The sequence below is a fragment of the Schistocerca serialis genome, chromosome 3, assembly GCF_023864345.2.
Source record: "Schistocerca serialis cubense isolate TAMUIC-IGC-003099 chromosome 3, iqSchSeri2.2, whole genome shotgun sequence".
Classification (NCBI taxonomy): domain Eukaryota; kingdom Metazoa; phylum Arthropoda; class Insecta; order Orthoptera; family Acrididae; genus Schistocerca; species Schistocerca serialis.
The window spans coordinates 87,132,591-87,160,255 of NC_064640.1; the positions used below are offsets into that span (position 1 = coordinate 87,132,591).

Genomic DNA, 27,665 nt, shown 5'->3' on the forward strand with positions numbered 1-27,665 from the left:
ATGATGCCACAACGTGACATTCAGTTAGATACACTCCCCAGGAGGAATACAGTGAGTCCGAATGGGGCATGATTCAAAGGGTCCACAAGTTCGAATTTCCTGGACTAGCATTTCCCTAGCTGCTCTTGACATTCACCTAGATATCTGCTCAATCTTCCAGATTAAACAGAATTCTCATTGTCCTCTCTATGCCAGATTTCCAGTTCTCGCAACTTCTCCCCTTCCTTTACCAACAGCTTTGCCTTCCTCTTCCTTTACAAACCATTCACTTACAAAAACGCATATCATCCTAGAATCAACAAATCCTACTTCTCATGCGGTCCTAATCCTGATGCAGATAGTTCTCCTGCGTCGTCCTTAATATCAAATATTAATGGAAGACGTGAGTTTTTGCTATGTAATCATCAAGAAAATCAGGCTATTATTTTTATAAAAAATCTTAGAGGGAGACTTTTTTATTTTTTAACTTACAAACCACACATAATTTCACACTTCTTTTATGTTTCTATTTACGACCTCTATAACCGAATAATGGATATACGCGTTGCCCTAGATAACTCGACAGGACTGAAAATGCTACTTCATATGAACGTGATAAAATAGATTGCTATAGACAACACGCACAAGTGATCTATCACATAGTACTTAGTACTTAATGTCCCAATGATTCACTTACAAACCGGTGACCCTTCAAAGATTTAGCAACTTACTTGCTCTGCAGCACAAAACTATTATCGATAAGCAGACCGCTTAGTAATCATGACGCTATCGTATCGATCATGCTTGCATGATTTCTAAGAGTCGCTGAGAAAACAAAACGTACCTCCTAGTGTGCGGGCGAGTCCATTCATGTGGACTTCGCACAAGCCTGTTCACAGTTAAATGCACCCGCGTGATATTGCGCCGCAGGCTGGAGCCATTTAAGCAGGCCTTTTAACTCATCAGCACTCATTCTTGGTAGCACTGCTGACAATGTGTGTCTGAAATCATCGCCGAGAGGCACTCAAGTGTCGATTGTTGTCTGGTGTGTCGTATATGTCCCACTTATCATTGTTCTTTACTATGTTTCGAACTGAGCTCTGTGTGTGGTTTGATTCGATTGGACTGGAGTATGGAGGTAGCAGTCTTATCTCAGGCAACAACGTCGCTGGTACCCATGATGACGCCACAGAAATCAGTATCTTACATTGGTTTCTCAATTTTGCTAATACCACTTGTGGTGACACAATTATCGATAAATAAAGACAATCACTGAAATAATGTAATATACAATATCTTTTTTATTATTGTGTCTGTCTTCCCTTCCTTTAACTTACTTCCATGTGGGTGAATTTCTGTATTGTTTCATGCTTTATGTATTTGCAAGTGAGCAATAATAAACTGCAATATTTCACTGTTAGCACTTTTAGCACGAGGATGAAATGTCGCATCCCCTGGCCTACGCAATCACCAGATCTCAATATTATTGAACCGTTTTGGGCTACTTTGGAGAGAAGGGTGCTTGGGCACTCTCCAGATTTATCATAGATACCTGAACTTGTCACAAGTTTGCAGGAACAATGACATAAAATTCCCTTGAAAACCATACAGGGCCTGCAGTTATCCATTTCGAGATGATTGGATGCTGTTTTGAACGCCAGTGGGATCCATATACTGTATTAGGCATTGTAATGTGTTACGTTTTTGGTGTTCCCATTTTTTGCCCACTCCCTGTATATGCCGCAACAGCCAGACCTGTGGTTCAAAATGCTGTAATTTTCGTTACTGTCTATGGATAACAGTTTTCAGTTTGCACTAAACATTGGTGCTTTGGACACTCAGATTCGTTCATTATTGTCTGAGATTATTCACAACACAACCACTGTGTGAAAAAAATGAACAGCTGAAAAACCAAGTGTTTCGTTGTCTTCGGAACTCAAGAGACTATGAATTCAACAAGTGCCATATAGTGAGGTTACAGGCAACACATTCCCATTAGAATTTTAGCATAACCTTCGAACATTGCTTGCAGAAGCTGAAATTTCGCATGTGGTTTAATCAACTGCCATTCGCAGTTCAAAGTGCCGTGAGTTCTATAATAGCACAGATTTGTCTTCGCAGTTAAACAACGCTGACAATGTTCGCAGTATTTTACAACGTGGCTGCTTAGGTGTGGCCAGTGAATTCAACACTAAACTGGAGAGACTACTCAAAGGCCTCTTTGAGTAGAAAACCGTGACGAGCTTTGGTGGAGCTTCCATATTGTAAAGGGGCATTCGTAGCTTTACTGCTTGCGAATTTAGAGTGGCTGTGACGGATTATATCATTTAAAAAGAACTAGGGAACTGATGACCTCAGATGTTAAGTCCCATAGTGCTCAGAGCCATGTTTTTTGTTTAGTGATCTTATTTGTACTAAGAGTGCTTCCACCGCCCTGAGTGGAATGCATAAGTTCTGAATGATGTTTACCAACCTGCAGTCCTCCGTAGTTGTTGTGCTCTGTACAGAAAACAGAACGTAGGTTGTGATTCCGTTATCTTCAGGCTGTCATAAACTGTTATCGAGGAACTGGTCTGTATAAATAATTCGCTTTTGAAATGGTTTGTTTAAACGGAATGTCACTCGCTTCTTACTAGCAGAATACGAGAATCTGCGCAATTATAGTCCACTTTACGAATCGCAAATAATTTCCATTCTTCACAATAGTTGGTTGATTTGGTGGAGGGGAGCAAACAGCGAGGTCATTGTTCCCATCGGATTAGGGAAAGATGGGGAAGGAAGTCGGACGTGCCCTTTCAAAGGAACCATCCCAGCTTTTGCCTGAAGCGATTTACGGAAATCACGGGAAACCTAAATCAGGATGGCCGGACGCGGGTGTGAACCGTCGTCCTCCCGAATGCGCCATTCTTCACAATTTCACATAGAATAAACAAAATAATGAACTTCGTGTTTGTGTAACTCCTATCAGACTAATTCTCAATTACATATCCAAAGAAAACGGAAATTGCTAATTAAGTTCTTATATGATACCGACCGCGGCACACGACACAGGGTATCTGTTGGGCTGCAAAATGTCTGATAAGTAGAGTCTGGAACATCGAGGAACTAGGATAGTATTATAGTGGTCAAGAAACTGTGGCAGTTATTAAAGCCTTGATCTAATGATAGCTTATGGGGCCTAGAGGTGGTAGGATGGGAAAATGTAAGCGAGTTGGAGAGAGGGGTATGGGGCGTTCATGTTGGTACTCGTTTATGTGCGGCAGCAGATCGACGTTGGAGAAGACTGGGAAGAAAATGGGGCTTTTGTATTTTAATGCGATGTTCATACGTGGTTGAGTCACTAGAGCGAATGTTGTTCACACAAAGATATCTTCAAATAGATCGAATGAGTTGCTTTGGTGATTAAAACACTGGAGACATATCCAGAATCCGGGAAAACAAATTCGTCTTAGGCGATCCTGATTCCCTAAGTCACTTGAAGCGAATGCTAGGATCATTTGGATAATGCGGACAGCACCATTTGTTGCAGTACTATCTGAATCCCACCAGTCTAATCTCCTAACGCCCCATCCACTTCCTCACTTCTTCATGGATTTCCAGAAGGATTCCATCTTGCGCAGACAAGCGTGGCACACCACAGTGGATGTAGCCACTGTACACGTTTGCTGGCAGCGGTGGTGACGAGAATGTACAGTCGCAATAAGACCTAGCTCCGGGCGGCCACTTGGATTTACCGTGAGGCAAGACTATCGTATTTGGCGTTATGGACAGTGACACAAAGGACTGTTACAAACCGGGTACTTCCAGGACAGCTCCGAACCAGATTCCCTGTAGCGTCGATTCCACTGATCCTAAACCACTGTCATTTGCGACTTCAGTGGTGTCAAACGAGAGCTCATTAGAGGACTTGCTAGAGGTTTGTTGTCTTTTCTGATGACCGCTGGTTCCGCCTCTGTGCCAGTGATGGCCGTGTGTTGGTTAGGAGGAGGCAAGTTGATGGCCTGTAAGCAACCTGTCTGAAGCTACATACATCATAATTATAGGATTTCTGTCATCAATCCTCTTTACCAACGAAACAACCTCTACCAGCACTGACATCATCAATCTGCATAACTGTCTTTTGTGCGCTGCAGACAATCTTCGGGGAACAGTTGAGGTGTCTCACCAGCATCGGTTCAGCATCAATGTGTGGGCACGGATTTTTGGCGTCCACATACTTGGACCGGTTATTGTTCTGCAATGTCTCGACGGGGAAACGTAAGTGGACTTACTGCAGTGTACTCTGTCGGGGCTGCTTAAGAATGTGCCTTTGGTAATATGACAGGTTATGTGGTTTCTGCATAACGGAGCATCACCCCACTTCCACAGTGAGACGATATTCGGAGAGAGGCCTGAATGTGCGAATGAATGCGGCAATCCATGATGCGACGTGTGAACACGTGTTTTGCATCCCATGGAGGCCACGTTGAACATCTGTTGTGACGTGGATGCGATGCAGCTCTGTAATGTGTTCCGTGACGACTTGTTATCGTTGCACACACACCGTCCATTTCCGGACACATGTTCATAGGACCTTTTTTCTTCTATTTACAGTCAGGAATCCGCCCCTGCAGTTTGTCGGTTTTGTTAAAGTTCACCCTGTATATTCCTGACCATTAAAATTGCAGCACCTTGAAGACGGTAGCAAATAATTCGCATTTCAGTGCAACCACACAAAATACTTTGGAGAATTGCTATATTGATTCTATATAGAAAGAAGAATTATGCACTGGGTTTCTTATTCAATATGGCATTTTAAGTTGGCTGTTTATCAGAAGATCATGTTAGGCCTCATGCTGAAGTGAAAAAGTGTTGTTTTCGCCACTTACATGTCAATCGCGCAGTGATCCGGCCTTACTGCCACACACATGCGATATTTTCAGGGCGTACTGCAAATGACCGCTATTGATTGGTAGGAATTGTCTCGGGGTGTGTCAGGATGGGCTCGAGTCCAACCTTAGGCGTCTAGTGTTCTTTTTATTGGCTTGGAAGATTGGGCTGACGTTGTTGAAAGCTGCAGGCAAACAAACAGTTACTTATTTAACCCATTAAAGTGAAACGTCAGTCGGATGGGTTCCCATCTCTTTCGCCTACTGTGTGTCAATCAGCGCCGCAAGCTGTACTGACACAGCCCTGAGGTCGCTGCCTCCAACGTCGCCCCACGAACGAACATTGCCTGACTGCCCAGGTCCTTAGTAGCCATCACTCTGATGCTACCTTTTCGGACGTCCGCGCCCTGTACAACTGGTGGGGGGAGGGTGGGGAGGGAGGAGAGGGGAGGGACGGACGCAGCCTGACGTATTTACAGTGACAGCTATCTTCATTGGTCTTACCACGCTACGGACCGGCGGTAACGTGAGATTTCTTCCCCTCAGACACAGCTGTGGTGGTAGCACACGGTCAGCACCATCAGTAGGGACCGGATTTTCGAGCAAATGCATATTTTTTCTGTTATTCGACACGTATGCTTTGTGGATAATATGTTCGATTTACTTGTTTTCTTACGTTTTAGGCATTTTTATAGTGCATATAAACGGGTATTTTGTCTGTTTTGTGAATAAGCATAATATTTTCGGAAATCTTTAATTGTTTCAAATTAAAATACTTATTCTCTACAAAATGTGGATTTTTTTGATTATTTCCTCACTTATTCGGTTAATATGAAAGCTTATTTTTATGTATTTATTTATGATTTTTCCCCATTCGCTGCTAGGAGTTACCCTTTGCACTTGCTCTCGTAGTACGTGGCCTTGGTTGCGAGACCTCCCTGGTTTCCCTGCAGAGCTGCACCAACATGAATATTAAGGGACTACTCGGGACTGTGTCTTTTGGACCTTATAATACGAACGTTCAGTGAAACACGCTAATGTTACCCTCTGAGAGGATTTTGAAGTTCGACCGCGCGCGTGTCTAATGGACAAGGGTATCGGAATATAATAGACTGATTTTGATGAAATTAACAAAAAAAAAAAAAAAACCAACCAGACTGTAACCTTGGCAGTTAATGAAAGTGGTAAAATCGTAAAAGAATGAAAAAAAATGAACGGTCGCCAGCCCAATTAGGCGCATTAATTTGTAAATATATACACATCAAAAAAAGTTTTGCATCACCCCGGTTCCCAGAACTCCTGAAGATAGGCATTGACTGTGGATATTGTATCACAGGTACAGTCCCTATGACTGTTCAGAGATGTCACTAAGCCCACTCAAAGATATAAACAACCATGCATGAGCAGCGCCTATTAGACGGAGGGAGTCCGACAACCGATCACTTCCAGTTATTCCACCAGGGTGGAGGTACACGGCTCTTCTTGTCTGTAGTTCAACCATGCCTAGACTGACGATGACATACCTCACTCAGGCCGCCCAAGGGCTACTACCGCAGTGGGTGACCGCTACTTGCGGATTATGGCTCGGAGGAACCCTGACATCAACGCCATCATGTTGAATAATGCTTTTCGTGCAGCCACAGGACGTCGTATTACGACTGAAACTGTGCTCAATAGGCTGCACGATGCGCAACTTCACTCCTGATGTCCATGGCGAAGTCCATCTTTGCAACCATGATACCATGCAGCGCGGTACAGATGGATCCAACAACATGCCGAATGGACCGCTCAGCATTGGCATCACGTTCTCTTCACCAATGAGTGTCGCATATGCCTTCAACCAGACAATCGTCGGAGACGTGTTTGGAGGCAACCTGGTCAGGCTGAACGCCTTAGACACACTGTCCTGCGAGTGCAGCAAGGTGGAGGTTCCCTGCTGTTTTGGGGTGGCATTATGTGGCGCCGATGTTCACCACTGGTGGTCATGGAAGGCGACGTAACAGCTGCACGACACGTGAATGCCATCCTCCGACCGATAGTGCAACCATATTGGCAGCATCTTGGCGAGGCATTCGTCTTCATGGACAACAATTCGCGCCCCCATCGTGCACATTTTGTGAATGACTTCATTCAGGATAATGAGATCGCTCGACTAGAGTGGCCACCATGTTCTCCAGACGTAAACCCTATCGTACATGCCTGGGATAGACTGGAAGGGGTTGTTTATGGACGACGTGACCCACCAACCACTCTGAGGGATTTACGCCGAATCGCTGTTGACGAGTTGGACAATCTGGACCAACAGTGCTTTGATGAACTTGTGGATAGTATGCCACGATGAATACAGCCTTGCATCAATGCAAGAGGACGTGCTACTGGATATTAGAGATACTAGTGTGTACAGCAATGGGACTACTGCCTCTGAAGGTCTCTCTGTATGGTGGTACAACATGCAATGTGTGGTTTTCATGAGCAATAAAAAGGGCGGAGATGATGTTTATGTTGATCTCTATGCCAATTTTCTGTACAGGTTCCGTAACTCTGGGAACCGAGGTGATACAAAATTTTTGAGAAAATTGAGTATTGTTGCAGTTAATTTTGATAAGATTTCCCTTTGAATAGCAAACAGGATACAAACTGACACAGTGCACTCTATATTGTGTAGCTGAAGTTACCAGTAACACACACACCAGTAAATTATGGGGAACAAATTGGCACCACGTTCATACTAATGACACTCACACTAAAGATCATTGCTTTATCAGATACTGGAATGTCACTGCATGAAGTGCAGAACTAAATTTGGACATAAGGGGCTTCTATTTTGAGTGGCATGAAAAACGCAAATAAAGGTTAGCAATATCATAAATACACTGTTTAAGTTCCTCTACATATAGTAGTTTTTGTTAGTAACAGTAATAGTAAAATTTTTCTTAATAGGTGGAGGATGTGTGTGTGTGTGTGTGTGTGTGTGTGTGTGTGTGTGTGTGTGTGTGTGTGTGTGTGTGTGTCTGAGAGAAATTTTATGGGACTTAACTGCAAATGTCATCAGTCCCTAAGCTTACACACTACTTAACCTAAATTATCCTAAGGACACACACACACACACACACACACACACACACACACACACACACACACACACACACACACATGCCCAAGGGAGGAGTCGAACCTCCGCCGGGACCAGCCGCACACTCCATGACTGCAGCGCCTTCAGACCGCTCGGCTAATCCCGCGCGGCGTGGATATGACGGGGACCCATAAACTAGTACAGTTTCACTAGTCAAAGTTCTTTGTTTATTCCAGTAGTAAAGACTAACTCTAAAAGCTAATCATTCACTTCACTTGGAGTAGTTCATAAATTACTTTGCAAGACAATAAAGTACAACACTGGGTTTAATTAACTTAAAAAAAGGAACCTTTCATGATGGGTTCCAAAAATACACCTTCTTTAAAATTGTGCATAATTTCTCTTCTAACAATACTATCGTAAATCTGTTCATTAAAGCTTTATATGTACTTGAAATTTAATTACCTGTGAAGCAGGTACTCTTTCCAACAATATTTACACAATCTTGGCTGTAATCCTACAAAATTATACTTTATAATAAACTAAGGATTCTGTAGCAAAAGCCTATCCACCTTTACTTTTGTGGTTTTAGCTTTAACTTTCGCTACTCCTATTACTTTAGACAAAAAACCACTTTCAAACACATGAATGCAAGAATTGTTCATATAAATCAGCATACTCGATTTTAGTAACACGTAGGTGAGGACCCTGCGTAGGTTCGTGATCAGGATTGAAAATATTGTGCCGGACACGAATTTGTTTCGTATGGTTATTACTGAAACAGCATATAAATTAACTGGCCCATGCCCATATACATTACTTAACTGAGTGTATGAAGTTTGTGAAGCAGTGGCGAAGATTGGTGGCAGGTGACATGGCGGCTAACTGTACTCACGGCTCTTGATGTACGAATGCTCTATAAAGTCTCTTCTTGGCGTCGGATTTTCAACTTATTAGAGCCATTCCATGATGCCGTGAATAGCAAATAATAGTCAGATCCTCATCCGAGGCAAATCCCTTATAATGCAGCTTCCAATTACCTCTTTTAGCACCGTCTAAGTGTACCGTGCTGAAGCTAGCCACATACTGCGTACCTTTCACACGAAGGAGGTGCCCTGTTCGACCACCAACCCCACCCTTTACATCGCGCCATACCACCTCCGTTGCGGAGGGACTTTCCTACAGCGTTTACATGTTACAAATACAATTGCCCTAAGCATGAAGCAGGTTTTAACAAACATATTCTATTATATAAACATATTCATATTATAATAATTTAAAATTTCAACATATTCTTTTGCTTCTTTCATATATACATTACAAAACTCTAATTTTCTTACCGTAGATCAAGGAGTTTAAACAACAATTAATACACACTTCACAAATTTCAGATACACAGTTACATAAAATAAACCTACTCCTAACCGATGTAAGTATTACAAGCTGCTTAATATGTAACACATAGCAACAGCTTTAATATTATTATTTAATTTGAATACGATTTTTTAAAAGTGTTTCAATTTATAATGTTCATAACATTTAAATCAATACAATACTAAACTGCAAATGACTCATTTTCGGAACGAATGTAAGACGTCAATCCACAAAAGTCGTCCCATCCAGATGTTGTTAGGTGAATGTTCTAACAGTTCTTTTTCGTAGTTTTCTTTTGATTTGTGCGAAACCGTTTTGCTGTCAGATATTCTGCTGTGGAAATTAACTAACCTAGTTCTGAGAAATTTCACTGAGAAGCATACAGGGTGTAAAATGTCAGACGAATCGACAATACGTAAAAAATACGTACAGCAGTGCTACGACCAGACCATTAAAAAAATAAGGGATCTAATTCAAAATAATTTTATAAGGGTGTCAATCGACGGAACACAAAGCTGTGAGGGACGGTTTATTTCAAATATTTTAATTGGTTCCCTTGACTAAAATGTTCGATCTACGCCGTATGTACTTGCCATGGATCAGTTTCAAATGACAAATAACTCCACAGTTTCCTCATTTTTTATCGCTTGTATAAATTTACTATGGCCATATGACATTCAGTATGAGCATGTACAACTGTTTGTGACTGGTGCAGCAAGTTACATGGTCAAAGCTGGTACTGCTCTCAAAGTTATATTTCCCATCATGATACATTTGATTTGTCTTTCTCATGGGTTACATCACATAGTTGAAACTATTCGTGCAAATTTGCATCCTGCTGACAAATTGTTGTCTGCTTTGAAGAAGATGTAAAAGCATCTTATAGAAAACAAGCCTTCAAAGCAGCAGCACTTGACGTTCCGCTGCCACCAGAACCAATCATAAGGCGCTGGGAGACATGTTTGCCTACAGTAATTTACTACACCGAAGATTTAGAAACTGTTAGGAACTCGTTTCTACATTTGATCGTAAAAATGCAGCATCAGTTCAAACTGTCCAAGATGTTCTGAACACCCCAGAAATAGTAGCTGATCTTACATATATATCTGCTCATTTTTCTCATCTTCCCACGGCAATTGTTTCTATGGGGACAGGCAGTTCTCTTTGTGATTTATTGTGTTCAAAAACGCAGTCTCTCAACTTGATTCTGCTCCTGGGAGAGTTAGTTAAATAGTGAAGCAAAAAGTTCAAAATATACTTTCAAAAATCCAGAATACGAACAAATTTGTGAAATCGAAGAAACTTTAACCGATAAGTGCATCGAACTTCCGAGCAATACATCGCTAACAGGGAACAAACAGCCGATTCTGTACATGCACCTTTAAGTTCCTGTGAAGCAGAGAAGTTTCTCCTCCTACAAGCACATTTTGCGAGGCAACAACTTACTTTCGAACATCTGGAACATACAGTTATTGTGAACTGTGACAGAAGGAGGAGGAAACATAACTGTGAGCACAATAGCTTTCTGTAAATTAATATAAAGTACTAGTTTTCTTGCATGTTTTGTTAAAGTTTCTTTGTGCATCATTCACAGGCATTTACATATGTTCTATTTGTACTAAAACGACATCAATTCAGTTTTTATATCATTTCACGCGAACAGTTTACGTGCATACTTTATGTGCGTAATTTAAATTTTTTGGTGCATAAATGCATACACATTTAAGGGATTATTACTGCCTGAAAATCTGGCAACTCAGTCTACAAGGCCGGGTCGGAGGTTGGCGTACCGGGAGACGCCGTGACGGTGCAATTGCCGCCCTCGCCATGGAGATTAGCAGCATCAAAGTCTAATAAACAAACAGCAATAAAGGATTTCTTGTATCCAAGGATTGCCTTGTCTGCTGTACCTGCAACCTTATTCGGTACAGAATCGCCGCTCACACTAGCCATCCTAGACACCCTGTTGTAATTGGTGTCAGAAGCGGTATTCCGTTACAATGGCCGGCCGGAGTGGCCGAGCGGTTCTAGGCGCTACAGTCTGGAACCGCGCGACCGCTACGGTCGCAGGTTAGAATCCTGCCTCGGGCATGGATGTGTGTGATGTCCTTAGGTTAGTTGGGTTTCAGTAGTTCTAAGTTCTAGGGGACTGATGACCTTAGAAGTTAAGTCCCATAGTGCTCAGAGCCATCCGTTACAATGCGAATATGGAATCAGTGAATGCAACAGCGCCATACTCATCGCCATGAAGGACTTTAACGGCCCCACACGTCTAGCGCCAAGGAAAACATACAGTATATCGTTTGCCCTGCCGTGCAGTATCGTATAGCCACCTCGCATACCTCGAGCCAGGAAATAGTATTGCTTGCAGCAAGAGAAGTTTCTATACGACAGTGGTGCGCATAACGACAGCAGCGGATACACGAGTAGCGCAGCGCCATCTTTTAGAACGACTCCCATTTCTTCGTACAGCATCACAACAGACACATGCGAGCATCGAACTTCCAAGGAGACCGATATCATTTGTCATTGTCATGTGGGCCCAGCTGTTAGTGTGATGGTATGAGTTGCCGTTAGGCACTTAACATGTTCATCTCTGCTCCGCACAGATAGTAACTTGAACAGAAGGCGTTACTTTTTAGACGTTTAAAGACCAGTGGATGTGCTCTATCTTCGAGACCTCCATAAAGTTATCTTTTACCGGGGTAACGCAAGTCCGTATACTGGCCGTACTGTCCTGACCTACCTCGATATAGACGAAATTCGACTGTTGTCCTGGCCAGCGTATCTTTCAGGTCTCTCACCCACTGAAAATATGGGTTGCCGAGAAACTGATACGCCATCACGCGCCTGCGCTGCGGCAGATGAAGTCTGACATAGAGCAGAAGCAATATGCCTGTAATAAAAGTTCGGTTCGACTCGATCCCCAGACAAGTTTAGAGCCATTATTCTGCCAGAGGTGACAGTTCTGCCTACTAAACTTCGCATCCTGTATATCCCCAAATCACGCACAAATTAAATCATTTATTCTCCCCACTATACAGTAAATGAACAATAAATAAAATTTCGTTATTTTACGTTCTTCCTGCTGTTGCAATTTTAATAGCCAGCAGTGTATATACGTAATCTTCCTCATGTTAAGTGTTCGAACATTATCCAAATTTTGATCTTAAATAGCTCTTGGCCAACAACTGCGAATTCACTTAACATGCTCGTAGAGGACAATTTGCATATTGTCCACGTTAGAATCCACTTCATTAATTTCTTCGTCTCATTGAACGAAAGGCTGCTCTTCTATCAGTCTGAATAATACGATCTCATCGCTATATGTTTTTCATCTGCGAAGTGGCCGTCTGCTATAAGAACACCGCATAGCAGAGTTTATATAAGAAGATATTTCGTTACTTTATTCCCTGATTTTGGGGACAGCTGTGTATGTTACACTTACATGTTGCAATGGCATTGCTCTGCGCGGAATTTTCTGATTAACAAAATAATGGAACACTTATTACAGGCAGCCGGCCGCTGTAGCCGAGCGGTTCTAGCCGTTTCAGTCCGGGACCGCGCTGTTGCTACGGTCACAGGTTCGAATCCTGCCTCGGGCATGGATGTGTGTGATGTCCTTAGGTTAGTTACGTTAATGTAGTTCTAAGTCTAGGGGACTGATGGCCTCAGATGTTAAGTCCCATAGTGCTTAGAGTAATTTGAACCATTTTTGAACTGACTACAGTATCTGTAGTTATTTGAAGATTAAAGAAGCCATGTCAACAATTTATATATAGTTACAATCACCGATATGTTCCCCTGTTCTACGTCTTTTTCGTTGTCTTCCATATGTTTTTCATTGTAGTGACGACTCATATGCAAATTTGATGCTACAGTTATTAGCAACACAGTTAATGTGGTTTTCATTTACAGGGGGATCTGCATGTTTCCGGACTCGGAAACAAGCGATTTCGAGACGACAGTTACTACAGAGGTTCCATCGGGAGAAAAAAAAGACTTACAATCCAACGTTAACAGGTAAGGTGTACTCATATTTCACATAAAAAAACAATTTCTGTGCCTTTAGTGCTTATAGAAGAGTAACTTAAATCTAATATCTACATCTAAATCTACATATATACTTTGAAAGCCACCGTTCGGTGCGTGGCGAAGGGTACCCTGTGCCACTACTTTTCATTTCCCCTCTGTTCCACTCGCAAATAGGCGAGGGAAAACAACTGTCTGTATTCCCCCGTACGAGCCCTAATTCATCGAATCTTATCTTCGTGGTCCTTACGCGAAATATATCTTGCAGACTGTAGAATCGTTCTGCTGTCAGCTTCAAATGCCGGTTCCCTATATTTTCTCAATAGCGTTCCTCAAAATCCGCCGGTAACGTATCTAGCAGCCCGCTTCTAAATTGCTTTGATGTCTTCCTTTAACCCGACCTAGTATGGATCCCAAACACTCGAGCAGTACTCAAGAATAGGTCGCACTAGCGTCCTATATGCGGTCTCCTTTACAGACAAACCACACTGTCCTAAAATTCTCCCAATAAACCGACATCGACCCTTCGCCCCCCCCCCCCCCCCCCCCCCCCTCTATCGCAATTCTCACATGTTCGTTCCATTTCACATTGCTTTGCAACGTTACGTCCAGATATATAAACGATATGACTGTGTCAAGGAGGACACAACTAATGCTGACTGTGTCAAGGAGGACACAACCAATGCTGCATCCGAACATCATGGGCTTGTTTTTCCTACTCATCCGCATTAACATACAGTTTTCTACATTTAGAGCTAGCTGCCATTCATTACACCGATTAGAAATTTTGTCTAAGTCATTTTGTATCGTCCTGCAGTCACTCAACTTTGACTGCTTCCCGTGCACCACTGCATCATCAGCAAATAACCGCATATTGCTGCCCACACTGTCCGCCAGATCATTTATGTATACATAAAATATAGCGGTCTCATCGCACTTCCCTGGGACACTGCTAACAATATCTTGTCTCTGAAAGACACTCACCGTCGACGACAATATGCCGGCTTCTGCTACTGAAGAGCTCTTCGAGCCACTCGCCTACACCGATGAACCAAAACATAATGACCACCTGTTTAATAGCATGTTGTTCCACATTTCAAGCATAGTACAACAGAGATTCTTCAAGTCCTTGATAGGATTCCGGATATACACTATGTGATCAAAAGTATCCGGACACCTTGCTGAAGGCCGGCCACTGTGGCCGAGCGGTTCTAGGCGCTTCAGTCCGGAACCGCGTTGCTGTTACGGTCGCAGTTTCGAATCCTGCCTCGGGCATGGATGTGTGTGATGTCCTTAGGTTAGTAAGGTTTAAATAGTTCTAAGTCTAGGGTACTGATGACCTCAGATGTTGAGTCCCATAGTGCTTAGTGCGTTTTGAACCTTTTGAACACCTGGCTGAAAATGACTTACAAGTTCGTGGCACCCTCCATCGGTAATGCTGGAATTCAATATAGTGCTGGCCCACCCTTAGCCTTGATGACAGCTTCCACTCAAGCAGGTGCTGGAAGGTTTCTTGGGGAATGGCAGCCCATTCTTCACGGAGTGCTGCACTGAGGAGAGGTACCGATGTCAGTCGGTGAGGCCTGGCACGAAGTCGGCGTTCCAAAACATACCAAAGGTGTTCTACAGGATTCAGGTCAGGCCTCTCTGCACTCCATTACAGGGATGTTACTGTCGTGTAACCATTCCGCCACAGGCCGTGCATGATGAACAGGTGCTCGATCGTGTTGAAAGATGCAATCGCCATCCCCGAATATCTCTTCAACAGTGGGAAGCACGAAGGTGTGTGCTATGATAGAACGACGCAAAACAGGGGGTGCAGGCCCCCTCCATGAAAAACACGACCACACCATGACCCCACCGCCTCCGAATTTTACTGTTGGCGCTACACACGGTGCCAGATGACGTTCACCGGGCATTCGCCATACCCACACCCTGCCTTCGGATCGCCACATTGTGTACAGTGATTCGTCACTCCACACAACGTTTTTCCACTGTTAAATCGTCCAATGTTTAAGCTCCTTACTCCAAGCGAGGCGTCGTTTGGCATTTACCGGCGTGATGTGTGGCTTATGAGCAGCCGCTCGACCATGAAATCCAAGTTTTCTCACTTCCCGCCTAACTGTCATAGTACTTGCAGTGGATCCTGATGCAGTCTGGAACTCCTGTGTGATGGTCTGGAGAGATGTCTGCCTATTACACATTACTACCCTCTTCAACTGTCGGCGGTCTCTGTCAGCCAACAGACGAGGTCGGCCTGTACGCTTTTGTGCTGTGCGTGTCCCTTCAAGTTTCCACATCACTATCATTTCGAAAACCGTGGGCCTAGGGATGTTTAGGAGAGTGGAAATCTCGCGTACAGACGTATGACACAAGTGACACCCAACCACCTGACCACGTTCAGCGCCCATGAGTTCGCCGAGTGCCCCATTCTGCTCTCTCACGATGTCTTATGACTACTGAGGTCGCTGATATGGAGTACCTGGAAGTAGGTGGCAGCACAATGCATCTAATATGAAAAATGTATGTTTTTGGGGTGTCTGGATACTTTAGATCACATAGTGTATGTGGCACAATATGTCTACATACAGGTCAAGCAATTCTCGGAAATTATGGGATGGTAGTTTACGGGCACGCAGCTGGCGACCTGTGTGTGTTGCAGGCACATTTGCTGGCTGAGACGTCAATGCGAGGTCACTGTAATGCGCATCAAACCACTGTATCACGATTCTAACCTTGCAACATGGACAGTTATACTTCTTGAAGATGCCATCGCCATAGGGGGAGACTTCAAGCATGAAGCGATGCAGTTGGTCCGCTGCTGTCATTGTGCCTTCGATTACCACCATAAATCCCACGAAATACCAACTCAGTGTACCACATAGCATAATTGTGCCCTCACCGGCCTGCATCTGTGGCGCAGTGCATGTTTCGTGCAGATATTCGCCTGAATGCTGGCGTGTAAGGACCCAACAATCTACCTGGTATAACAAGAAATGCGACTGATTCGACAGGCGACACGTTTCTATCGATCCACGGTGATGCTGTGCCAAATGCAATCATAACTGACAATGTCGTTCGGTCAACACACAGGGGTCGTGTGATGTGGAGCTCCATCTTCAACAATGGCCTTTTAACGGTGTGCTCCGAAATACTTGCGCCCGCACCAGCATTATTCTCTGTCTTCAGATCTGCTACAGGTCGCTGCCTATCCTGGATGATCCTTCGACCTCTACGTTTTGTGATGAGATGTGGTGTCCAGTACCATACAGCCTACCCGTTATTTCGCCATCTTCAACCACTTTCCATAGGCGCTCACGACAGTAGTACGCCAACAGGTGACCAGCTTCGCCGTTTCACATATTCTCGTTTCCAGCCGCAGGGCCATAACAATGTGCCCTTTGTCAAAACCTTTTATATCAGTCGATTTTCGCATTTACGGCCAGTGTCATCGCTATAATGACTGTCCATTCGTCTCTCTTCCGCTTACATCCTTTCCTTACAGCGTCACGTGCCTGCAGCACCCCCGGAGGCATTCAGCCTCGCGGTGGACAGTGGTCATAACGTTTCAGCTCATCAGCGTATCTGAGAACCTATTCCATTTGCTCGTTTGGATTTCGTAGAAATGTTGGAACACGTGAGGCAATACTGACACTACGACTTATCTTAGAAGAAAGATTAAGGAAAGGTAAACCTACGATTCTGGCATTTGTAGACTTAGACAAAGCTTTTGACAATGTTGATTGGAATACTCTCTTTCAAATTCTGAAGGTGGCAGGGGTAAAATACAGAGAGCGAAAGGCTATTTACAATTTGCACAGAAACCAGATGGCAGTTATAAGAGTCGAGGGGTATGAAAGGGAAGCAGTGGTTGGGAAGGGAGTGAGACAGGGTTGTAGCCTATCCCCGATGTTATTCAATCTGTATATTGAGCAAGCAATAAATGAAACAAAAGAAAAGTTCGAAGTAGGTATTAAAATCCATGGAGAAGAAATTAAAACTTTGAGGTTCGCCGATGACATTGTAATTCTGTCAGAGACAGCAAAGGACTTGGAAGAGCAGTTGAACGGAATGGACAGTGTCTTGAAAGGAGGGTATAAGATGAACATCAACAAAAGCAAAACGAGGATAATGGAATGTAGTAGAATTAAGTCGGGTGATGCTGAGGGAATTAGATTAGGAAATGAGACACTTAAAGTAGTAAAGGAGTTTGGCTATTTGGGGAGCAAAATAACTGATGATGGTCGAAGTAGAGAGGATATAAAACGTAGACTGGCAATGGCAAGGAAAGCGCTTGCGAAAATTAAAAATTTGTTAACATCGAGTATAGATTTAAGTGTCAGGAAGTCGTTTCTGAAAGTATTTGTATGGAGTGTAGCCATGTATGGAAGTGAAACGTGGACGATAAATAGCTTAGACAAGAAGAGAACAGAAGCTTTCGAAATGTGCTGCTACAGAAGAATGCTGAAGATTAGATGGGTAGATCACATAAGTAATGAGAAGGTATTGAATAGAATTGGGGAGAAGAGGAGCTTGTGGCACAACTTGACTAGAAGAAGGGATCGGTTGGTAGGACATGTTCTGAGACATCGAGGGATCATCAATTTAGTATTGGAGGGCAGCGTGGAGGGTAAAAATCGTAGAGGGAGACCAAGAGATGAATACACTAAGCAGATTCAGAAGGATTTGGGCTGCAGTAGGTACTGGGAGATGAAGCAGCTTGCACAGGATAGAGTAGCATGGAGAGCTGCATCAAACCAGTCCCAGGACTGAAGACCACAACAACAACAACATTCCATTTGCTCGTACTTTCGTTAAGTCTGCAGTGGGGCACCGTGTCAAATGATTTCCCGAAATGTAGAAATATGGGAACTGCCTGTTGCCCTTCATCTATGGTTTGAGGGTATCATGTGAGAAAAGGACAAGCTGAGTTTCGCACGAGCGATGCTTTCTAAAACCGTGCTCACTCGTGGACATAAGCTTCTCTCTCTCAAGAAAATGTATTATTTTCGAACTGAGAATATTTTCAAGGGTTCTGCAGCAAACCGATGTTAGGGATATTTACCTGTAATTTTGCGGGTCCGTTCTTTTACCCTTCTTATGCACAGAAGTCCCATGCTCTTTTTCCAGTCTCTTGGGACTTTGCACTGGGAGAGAGATTCGTGATAAATGCAAGGTAAGCAAGGGGCCAATGTCGTAGAGTACTCTTTGTAAAACCGAACTGGGATTCCATCTTGACCTGGCAACTTAACTGTTTTCAACTCTTTCAGATGTTTCTCTATGCCAGTGATGCTTATTACTATTTGTTCCATGCGGGAGTCTGTTCGATGGCCAAGTGACGGTATGTTCCTGTGTGAAAGATTTCTTAAACGCAAATTTGAAACTTCTGCTTTCATTTGCTTTTATCGATTGTCTCACTAGAATGGTCAACTATTGACTGGATGGAAGGCTTAGACCCGCTTAGCGATTTTACATAGCACCACAATTTTCTCGGGTTCTCGGTCAGATGTTTTGCTATGGTATGACGGTGGAAGGTGTTGTATGCTTCGCGCATATATCTTTTCACAGACGCACAGATCTTTACTAACCTTTGCCTATCGTCATCTGCGCGTTCTCTTTTGAACCGAGAGTACAACAATCTTTCTTCGCTTCCCCAGCATTACCGGATTATGTTTTTAAATCAAGGTGGATTTTTCCGTCCTTAATCCACTTACTAGGCATATAGTTCCCCAGATCACAACTTACAGTCTGTTTAAACTTTGCCCATAATTCCTCTGCGTCCATGTTACTGCTAAATGACTTCAATTGACTAACTGAGATGCTCTCAACTGCTTACCCTCTGCAGAAACACTCGCCTAGCCTTCTTGACTGATTTCTTAACTTTCACAACCATAGTTGCTATAATGACATCATTGTCATTAATCCCCGGCTCTATACTGACGCTGTCGATAAGGTCCGGCCTGTTTCTAGCTACAAGGTCTAAAATATTTCCATCGTGTCTGGGCTGCCGAACTATCTCCTCAAGACTGTTTTTACAGAATGTGTTCCAAATATTTCACAAGACTGTCTGACTATAGCCCCACAGTTAGTCCACAGACGTCCCAGTCTATACTCGGTAGGTTGAAATCGTCTCCTACTAGTATTGCAAGATATGCGTATTACGCGCTACTGGCCGTAGATGCGTCACAGAGGAATCGTGTGGCCGGTAAAAACATCCAACAATTAACTTGGCTCCACCAGACCTGTTATACGCAATCAGGTAACTTCACTGTCACACTCAGCTTCGATCTCAATAGAGCAGCGTGCGATTTGCAAGGGGGATGGCAGGGATTCCCCCCCCCCCCCCTCCACGCCCCCTCCCCCTCGGCATCAAATCATCCCACCCTCTGATTTAAAATTGCCAATCCAATCCCAATCTTTATTTCCCCCTCATCGGATATGTAATACTTAACATTTAATTTAAATTTGTGGAACTGTACACAGAAAATACAAATATTAATACACTATTACTACATTAACATTAACATGTTTGCTCATTGATTTCGGAAAGAAGCGTTATGTATTTAAACATTTGAAGACATTTCAAACTGAACTGTCATTCTCGAGCTGTAATCGTTGCTTTATTAACATGTTTTCTCACTGATTTCGGAAAGAAGCGTTATGTATTTAAACATTTGAAGACATTTCAAACTGAATTGTCCTTCTCGAGCTGTAATTGTTGCTTTAATCTAACGTAAGCTCTGACATCCGTTGCCTGCGAGTATGTAGCATTACCTGGAAAAGCTACGGAATTTCAGCATGTCTTGCAAACAAAGCAAAATTTCGTCATTCCTTAGCAGCAATTCATTCCCAGAAACGTGGGCGAACATTGACAGTCACGATACTAACGGTGGCGCTAAAAGAGTTAAAACTTAGGGTCAGTCTAAAAATAAAAACGGTAATGAAGGTGCTAACAAAGAGAAAGATATTGAATCTCCAGGGACTAAGAACTGTAAGAATTCTTAAAGTACGAATGGGAGTAACATTAGGCTTAAAATTGTAGTGGGATATTGTGTACCCTTACCCTTTTTCAAAACTGGAAAAAAACTAAGCTGTGGCTGACTGTGAATGACAAAAGCTTGGTAATATACACAGTGTGATCAGAAGATCGTGATCTGAAGGCGAAAAACATGGCACATGTTCTTGTCGATAATGCGGTCTTTAGCTGGTGTTTCTGCAAATAACACCAAAAAACTATGTGGTAAAACTGGTGACCATGCAAAGTGCAAATCACACATGAAATATGTAGAACTATACGTAGCAAAGAAAAGCAAAATATAGAAAAATGCGCGAGTGAAAGTGAAAAGTTGTGAGGAAAGCAACGTCAAGAAAAAGTAATTACAACTCCTTTGTTGTCCAGATCCGCATATGTAATAGCTGATCAGAAATTATCATTCAAATCATATTCGAAGTAATGGAACTACAAAAATTAAATCTTTTTCAGTCAGTTGTATGCTTCATTCTAAGTATTAACGCCGAAATATCATTATGCTTATAGGAGAAGACATGAATAATAATCTTACTTACTTCCTTACAGAATCGGATACAATCTTCAGTGTCATGGTGGACAAAAGTACAACGATTTCCTGTAAAATCTGTTAAATAATACATGTTCGTTTGTCTTCTGAGGGCGTTGCTTGAATTATTTTTTTGATATCGTTGACTTAGAAAGTGGAGGAGGAGAAGGTATTTCCGGTAGACTGTTACCAGCCCCAGTATAACATTAAATACCATGTATTAAGAAACCATCTTGTTGGCATTTCTTCACTTGATGTATCAACAATGCTTGCACATTACAAAGGCGTGGCAGCTCTAATGCGTAGTCATTTACATAAGAACTTAATTGCCGTGCGTTGTACGAACTACAAAATGGAACTAGCTGACCATAATGTTTTGGATGATGTGGCAGATGTGTACCATAAACAGACGTTTTTAACTTCCCTATATTTTGTGTTTTCTCAAAGTCCCAATAATCAAAGACAACTACAGGGTGTTTCACAAAAAACTGCCCTCTCGGTTATTAAAATCAGGCCAGGCTTTCATTTGTCTTGTCCGTATTTCCAAAAAACTGAGTCACGGTGGTTCCCAATCAAATCGTGACAGATCCGGATTTCGAAGGTTGCTAAAATTTTTCACAAAATGGATGCTTACAATGGAATTAGTTGTGCTGTATGAGGCCCTAAAAGTTCTGCAAATATTATCATTCCTTATGTAAAACAGAAATTCATCAGTCCTTAAGGCCAAACAAGAAATTGACGTGGCTATAAAAGCCCTTGAAACTCTGAAAACTAATGACTCGCTGAGAATTAGGATGATAATACAGGAGTTGGAGGAAACGCGCATATTGAAATTGGTCGCGATTACTATAAGTATAACAAATTTCAAACATTTCGCAAGAAATTTTTTCAGTCTTTGGTAGACAATATAAGAAACCGCTCTGAAGACTTGAATTTCTTTTCGGATACAGCCGAATTAAATTCAGACACGTGGTCTTCAGATGAATATGAATGTGTGTTTTATGGCGACATATCAGTTCCTTATTTAAGTGAGAAGGTTGATTTTAAATTAAGTTAAATACTTTCGATGCTATAAAGAAAACCCTCAACACATTCCTGCTCGTGTGAAACAGCTTGTGAAAGCAATCGAAGTTATACCTACACACATCAAAAAAAGTTCTGGATCACCCCGCTTCCCAGAACTCCTAAAGATAGACGTTGTCTGTGGATATTGTATCACAGACATAGTCCCCTTGAATGTTCAGAGATGTCACTAAACCCGCTCAAAGATGTAAACAACTATCCATGAGCAGCGCCTATTAGACGGAGGTGGTCCGACAGCCGATCAGTTCCAATCATTCCACCAGGAACGGGATACACGGCTCGTGTTGGCTTAGTTCAACCAAGTCTAGATGGTCAACACCGCGGTTCGATCGCGTCCGCATTGTTGTTTCAGGAAGGGCCCTCAACAAGGGAAATGTCCAGGAATCTCAGAGTGAACCAAAGCAAAGCTGTTTGGACATCATTGGCGTAGCGCGGTTGTAAAAGTTGGAGAGACTCTACAGTTACTATAGGGAGACATAATAGTACAATAAACAATAATTTAAACAAATGAAACAAAATGCATCAAATAAAACAACTACTACTACCACTACTACTACCACTACCACTACCACTTCCACCGCCACTAACAACAACAACAACAACAACAACAACAACAATAATAATAATAATAATAATAATAATAATAATAACTAACTTGTTCAAGAAACGATGAAAAATTTGTAGAACTCCAGCAGCAGGAGAAGAAGCACTTATATTTTCTTGTACACAAGTGCAATGCGCCTGTCTTTTCTCTCCACGAATAAGTCTATAACTCGGTCTACAAAGATCTGATCACTGGATAGCTCTTCAAGTAGTGTCTTTTCTACTGCTAACGTGCTCAAACATGACAGCCGGGTGATGGACATTGATTTCCTTAAATAAGTCTTCACTCGTTTGAGAGTACTCATGCTTCGTTCACTACTTGCTGTAGATGAGGGTAGGGTCAAAACCAAACGCAGGAACTTCGTTGTTCCTTCATAAACAGAGTATAAATCATTGTTGACAATGTACTTTAAGAGTATTCTTGGAGATAAGTGTTTTTTCTCATCAGCGTATACGTTACACAGTTCACTTTCAAGCTGTTCTTGTTTGAAAAAAGGGTACTGTTCTAATAACTGAAGCAGTTTCAACTATGGGAATTATTTTTGATAGTTCGGCAAACACTTTGCGTTCAAAAGTTCAACAGACTGAATGTGGGGAAAGTCTTGAAATCTTCTTTCCATCTGAACAATTTGCAAATCCAGTATCTCGTAAGTTAGTGCCCTGAGAGATGTCTTCTGACTGTCACAGAATGATAAGTTGCCATTCAAACACAAGCTGCATTTAAGGCATTCGTCAACGAATGTTTCTGTTCTTAACTGTCGTAAGTTTCACAAAACAGTTCTTATTTCGTCGTGGCAAGCAGATATACTGACAGATTTCGACTGAAGAACATTAAAGAGATGAACAATGTAAACAAAGCACCCTCAGTAGAAGCAAAGCAAGTAGAAAAACGTAGGATCATCCATCCGTCGTTTCATTCCCACAGCACAGCTCAAAGATTATGGGTCTCACTGAGAGCCTGTATCATCAATTATATAAATAAAAACACTGTCTAGCTCTGAGAAATGACTAGATATTGTTGAAACTGCCCTGGAACGAAAGTTCCGCCGGCCGGTGTGGCCGTGCGGTTCTAGGCGCGTCAGTCTGGAACCGGGTGACCGCTACGGTCGCAGGTTCGAATCCTGCCTCGGGCATGGATGTGTGTGATGTCCTTAGGTTAGGCAGGTTTACGTAGTTCTAAGTTCTAGGGGACTTATGACCTAAGATGTTGAGTCCCATGGTGCTCAGAGCCATTTGAACCATTTGAACGAAAGTTCCAGCGAATGTTGCATACATGTAGAAGTTTAAACCCTTTTTCAGTTAGCAGTACAGTTCGTTTTGATGATTTGCTGAAAAACGAATAGAATGCAGTAAGATCACTTACAAACATGCGTACTTGTATGATTTTGGAGGCATGTAACAGTCCCAAATTCAGTTGGTGTGCGTAACAATGAATAAACAGCGCTTAGGGACGGAACTGCTTCACCATTGTTGTAGTCCTCTTTCTCTGCCCGCCATGACTGCAGCGCCATCATATATTTGACTAACCACTTTTCCTTCCCCATTCCATTCTTTCAATACTGCATGAATAATGTTTGACAAACCTTCAGCAGTTTTATCTCCTGAAACATCGTAAAATCCAACGAATCTTTCCTCAATTTTGTCTGCAATACAGTACCTGAATATTATACTCATTTGACTCACGCATGACACTTCTAATGTTTCATCAGCCTGAATCGAAATGAAATTGCAGTTCTGAATTTCAGATTTTATTTTCTCATTAACTGCCAGAGTTATCATTTCTATTACATCATTCTGTATATCTGGAGAAGTTCCTTTAAATATTGAAGATGATGACAGATGCTGTCGGATTAACTGCTCTCCTTGAGCTAGTAAATCCAACAATTCCATATAGTTATCTTTGCTGCTGGAGGATTCGTCTTCTAGATGGCCGCGAAGGGCTAGTTCTTGTTTACAAAAAAATACAATTGTCTCAATAAGACGGCGAATATTCTCCTGTTGGATGCAACTTGTTCGTTGTATTTTATTGCTTTCAGGCGAGCACCTTCAGAAAGGGCGTGCTCAATTCTACTTTTGCCCAATAACTGAAATGATTCTTTGTTCTGGGGGTGACGTTTGGATATCCGATGCTTTTGTGCTTTCCTGTCAAAGTTGTTTATTGTACAAATGCCCTAACTGCACCATTCCTTTTCACCACCAAACAAAAGAGATGTATAACATTATAATCTGTTGTTAACTGCACCAGGCTGCCTGAAAAGTGGGTTTTTGTTTGGCTTCACTTTAATTACACTGAGTATAGGAGTAAGTCTTTTGTCCTTCAATTCACACTTTTTTTCGTACTTTAATCTAGAAAAAGGCGTTTTCAGTAAAAATTCTATAAGGTGTTCAGTTGCTGACTCGCTCATGTTGGCGACACAACGAAAATATGCACTAAAATCACACAAGAATGACTATGAAAACAAACCGCGCGACTGTTCACTTCCGTGTTAAAAGCCAGCACGGAAGCGGCAGAGACTAGTCTCGATACCTGCTAGCAAGTGCAGCGCACCGGCCTTCGTGGAAGAGGGGAAGTGGAGGGGAGCTGAGAATGCCACTAAAGCGCAGGTGCACACAGCCAGGTCAGGGAAGGGAGGCAGAGACTGGGAGCAGTCGAGTCTGAAGCAGGCAAATGCGCCAATACTCAGGGTGCGGCGCAGGCTACGAAACTGATGTCTTCGCACATTTAGAAGGCTTAGTAGAAAGTTGTTCATATTTTTGTTATGAATTACTATTACATCTTTTTTAAGCACGAATGCAGGGGAGACTAAGTCTCAAAATCTCCACTCACGCTATGCCACTGTCGGACATGGAGGAGATGTAGAGAGACAGGAACTGTCGATGAAGAGCCTCGCTCAGGCCGCCCAAGGGCTACTACTCCAGTGGATGACCGCTACTTACGGACTACGGCTCGGAAGAACCCTGACAGCAACGCGACCATGTTGAATAATGCTTTTCTTGCAGCCACAGGACGTCGTATTAAGACTCAAACTGTGTGCAATAGGCTGCATAATGCGCAACTTCACTCCTTATGTCCATGACGAGGTGCATCTTTACAACCACGACACCATTGCAGCGTGGTATAGATGGGCCCAACAACATGCCGAATGGACCGCTTAGGACTGGCATCACGTTGTCTTCACCGATGAGTGTCGCATATGCCTTTAACCAGCCAATCGTCGGAGACGTGTTTGGAGGCAACCTGGTCAGGCTGAACGCGAGTGCAGCAAGGTGGAGGTTCCCTGCTGTTTTGGGGTGGCATTATGTGGTGCCGACATACGCCGCTGGTGGTCATGAAAGGCGCCGTAACGGCTGTATGATACACGAATGCCATCCTCCGACCGATAGTACAACCATATCGGTGCAACCATATCAGCAGCATATTGGCGAGGCATTCGTCTTCATGGAGAACAATTTGTGCTCCCATCGTGCACATCTTGTGAATGACGTCCTCCAGGATAATGACTTCACTCGACTAGAGTGGTCAGCATGTTCTCCAGACATGAACCATATCGACATGCCTGGGCTAGATTGAAAAGGGCTGTTTATGGAAGGCGTGACCCACTAACCACTCTGAGGAATCTACGACGAATCGCCATTGAGGAGTGGGACACTCTGGACCAACATTGCCTTTATGAACTTGTGGATAGTATGCCACGACGAATACAGGCATGCATCAATGCAAGAGAACGTGCTAGTGGGTATTAGAGGTACACGTGTGTACCTCAATCTGGACCACTATCTCTGAAGGTCTCTCTGTATGGTGGTACAACATGCAATGTGTGGTTTTCATGAGCAATAAAAAGAGCAGAAATGATGTTAATGTTGATCTCTATTCCAATTTTCTGTACAGGTTCCGGAACTCTCGGAGCAGAAGTGATGCAAAGGTTTTTTGATTTGTGTATATCTATGGATAAATGTGAACACGGATTTAGTGCCATGAATCTTGTGAGGTAACGGGTGAATTGTGGCGCCCTGAAAATATTCTAAATTCGGAGTTGGCCTGGCCGCTCGGCAGGCCGCGGCTCGGCGGTGGCCGCACGGTGCAGAGCATCGGCCGGTGCAAGAGGGGGAGCTGCAGTGTGTGGTCCAGGCCGACCGCGTGGCTGGAAATTCCATGTTCACTTGGTGTCGAGGTCTGTGCTTTGGGTCGATGATGGAGATGTGTATGCCGGGAGTGCCAAAGATGGCGGACTTTGTGAAACCATAGTGGCAGACATTTCACAGTTCATATAGAAATCAATTGTAGCCAGAGGAATTATGATCCTTAAAAAGAAATCTGTACAGTACCATTATTTGTACGACGATTCTGATGGTGTAATCAGATTTTGAATAGTTTTATTAGTTTAAAGTTTAGTATCCGGCTGTAAATTGTACATGTAACACCCAACAATGAATTCCCAAAATCTGAACAGATCATCAGATTTTGTCGATCGACGTGTCTTTAGAAAGCTACACTACTGGCCATTAAAATTGCTACACCACGAAGATTACGTGCTACAGACGCGAAATTTAACCGACAGGAAGCATATGCTGTGATATGCAAATGATTAGCTTTTCAGAGCATTCACACAAGGTTGGCGCCGGTGGCGACACCTACAACGTGCTGACATGAGGAAAGTTTCCAAGCGATTTCTCATACACAAACAGCAGTTGACCGGAGTTGCTTGGTGAAACGTTGTTGTGATGCCTCGCGTAAGGAGGAGGAATGCGTACCATCACGTTTCCGACATTGATAAAGGTCGGATTGTAGTCTATCGCAATTGCGGTTTATCGTATCGCGACATTGCTGCTCGCATTGGTCGAGATCCAATGACTGTTAGCAGAATATGGAATCGGTGGGTTCAGGAGGGTAATCGGAACGCCGTGCTGGATCCCAATGGCCTCGTATCACTAGCAGTCGAGATGACAGGCATCTTATCCGCATGGCTGTAACGGATCGTGCAGCCACGTCTCGATCCCTGAGTCAACAGATGGGGACGTTTGCAAAACAACAACCATCTTCACGAACAGTTCGACGATGTTCGCAGCAGCATGGACTATCAACTCGGAGACCATGGC

General features: G+C 43.0%; 1 protein-coding gene across 2 annotated transcripts in view; it reads left to right on the top strand.

Moving 5' to 3' along the window:
- LOC126469753 (sodium-coupled neutral amino acid transporter 9-like) overlaps positions 1-27,665 on the top strand; it is a 370,196-nt gene that overhangs the window by 161,200 nt on the left and 181,331 nt on the right. For both annotated transcript variants that reach the window (XM_050096967.1, XM_050096968.1), the window contains exon 2: positions 13,213-13,317. In XM_050096967.1, coding sequence (XP_049952924.1) covers positions 13,213-13,317 — 105 coding nt within the window. The remainder of the gene's footprint in view (positions 1-13,212; positions 13,318-27,665) is intronic.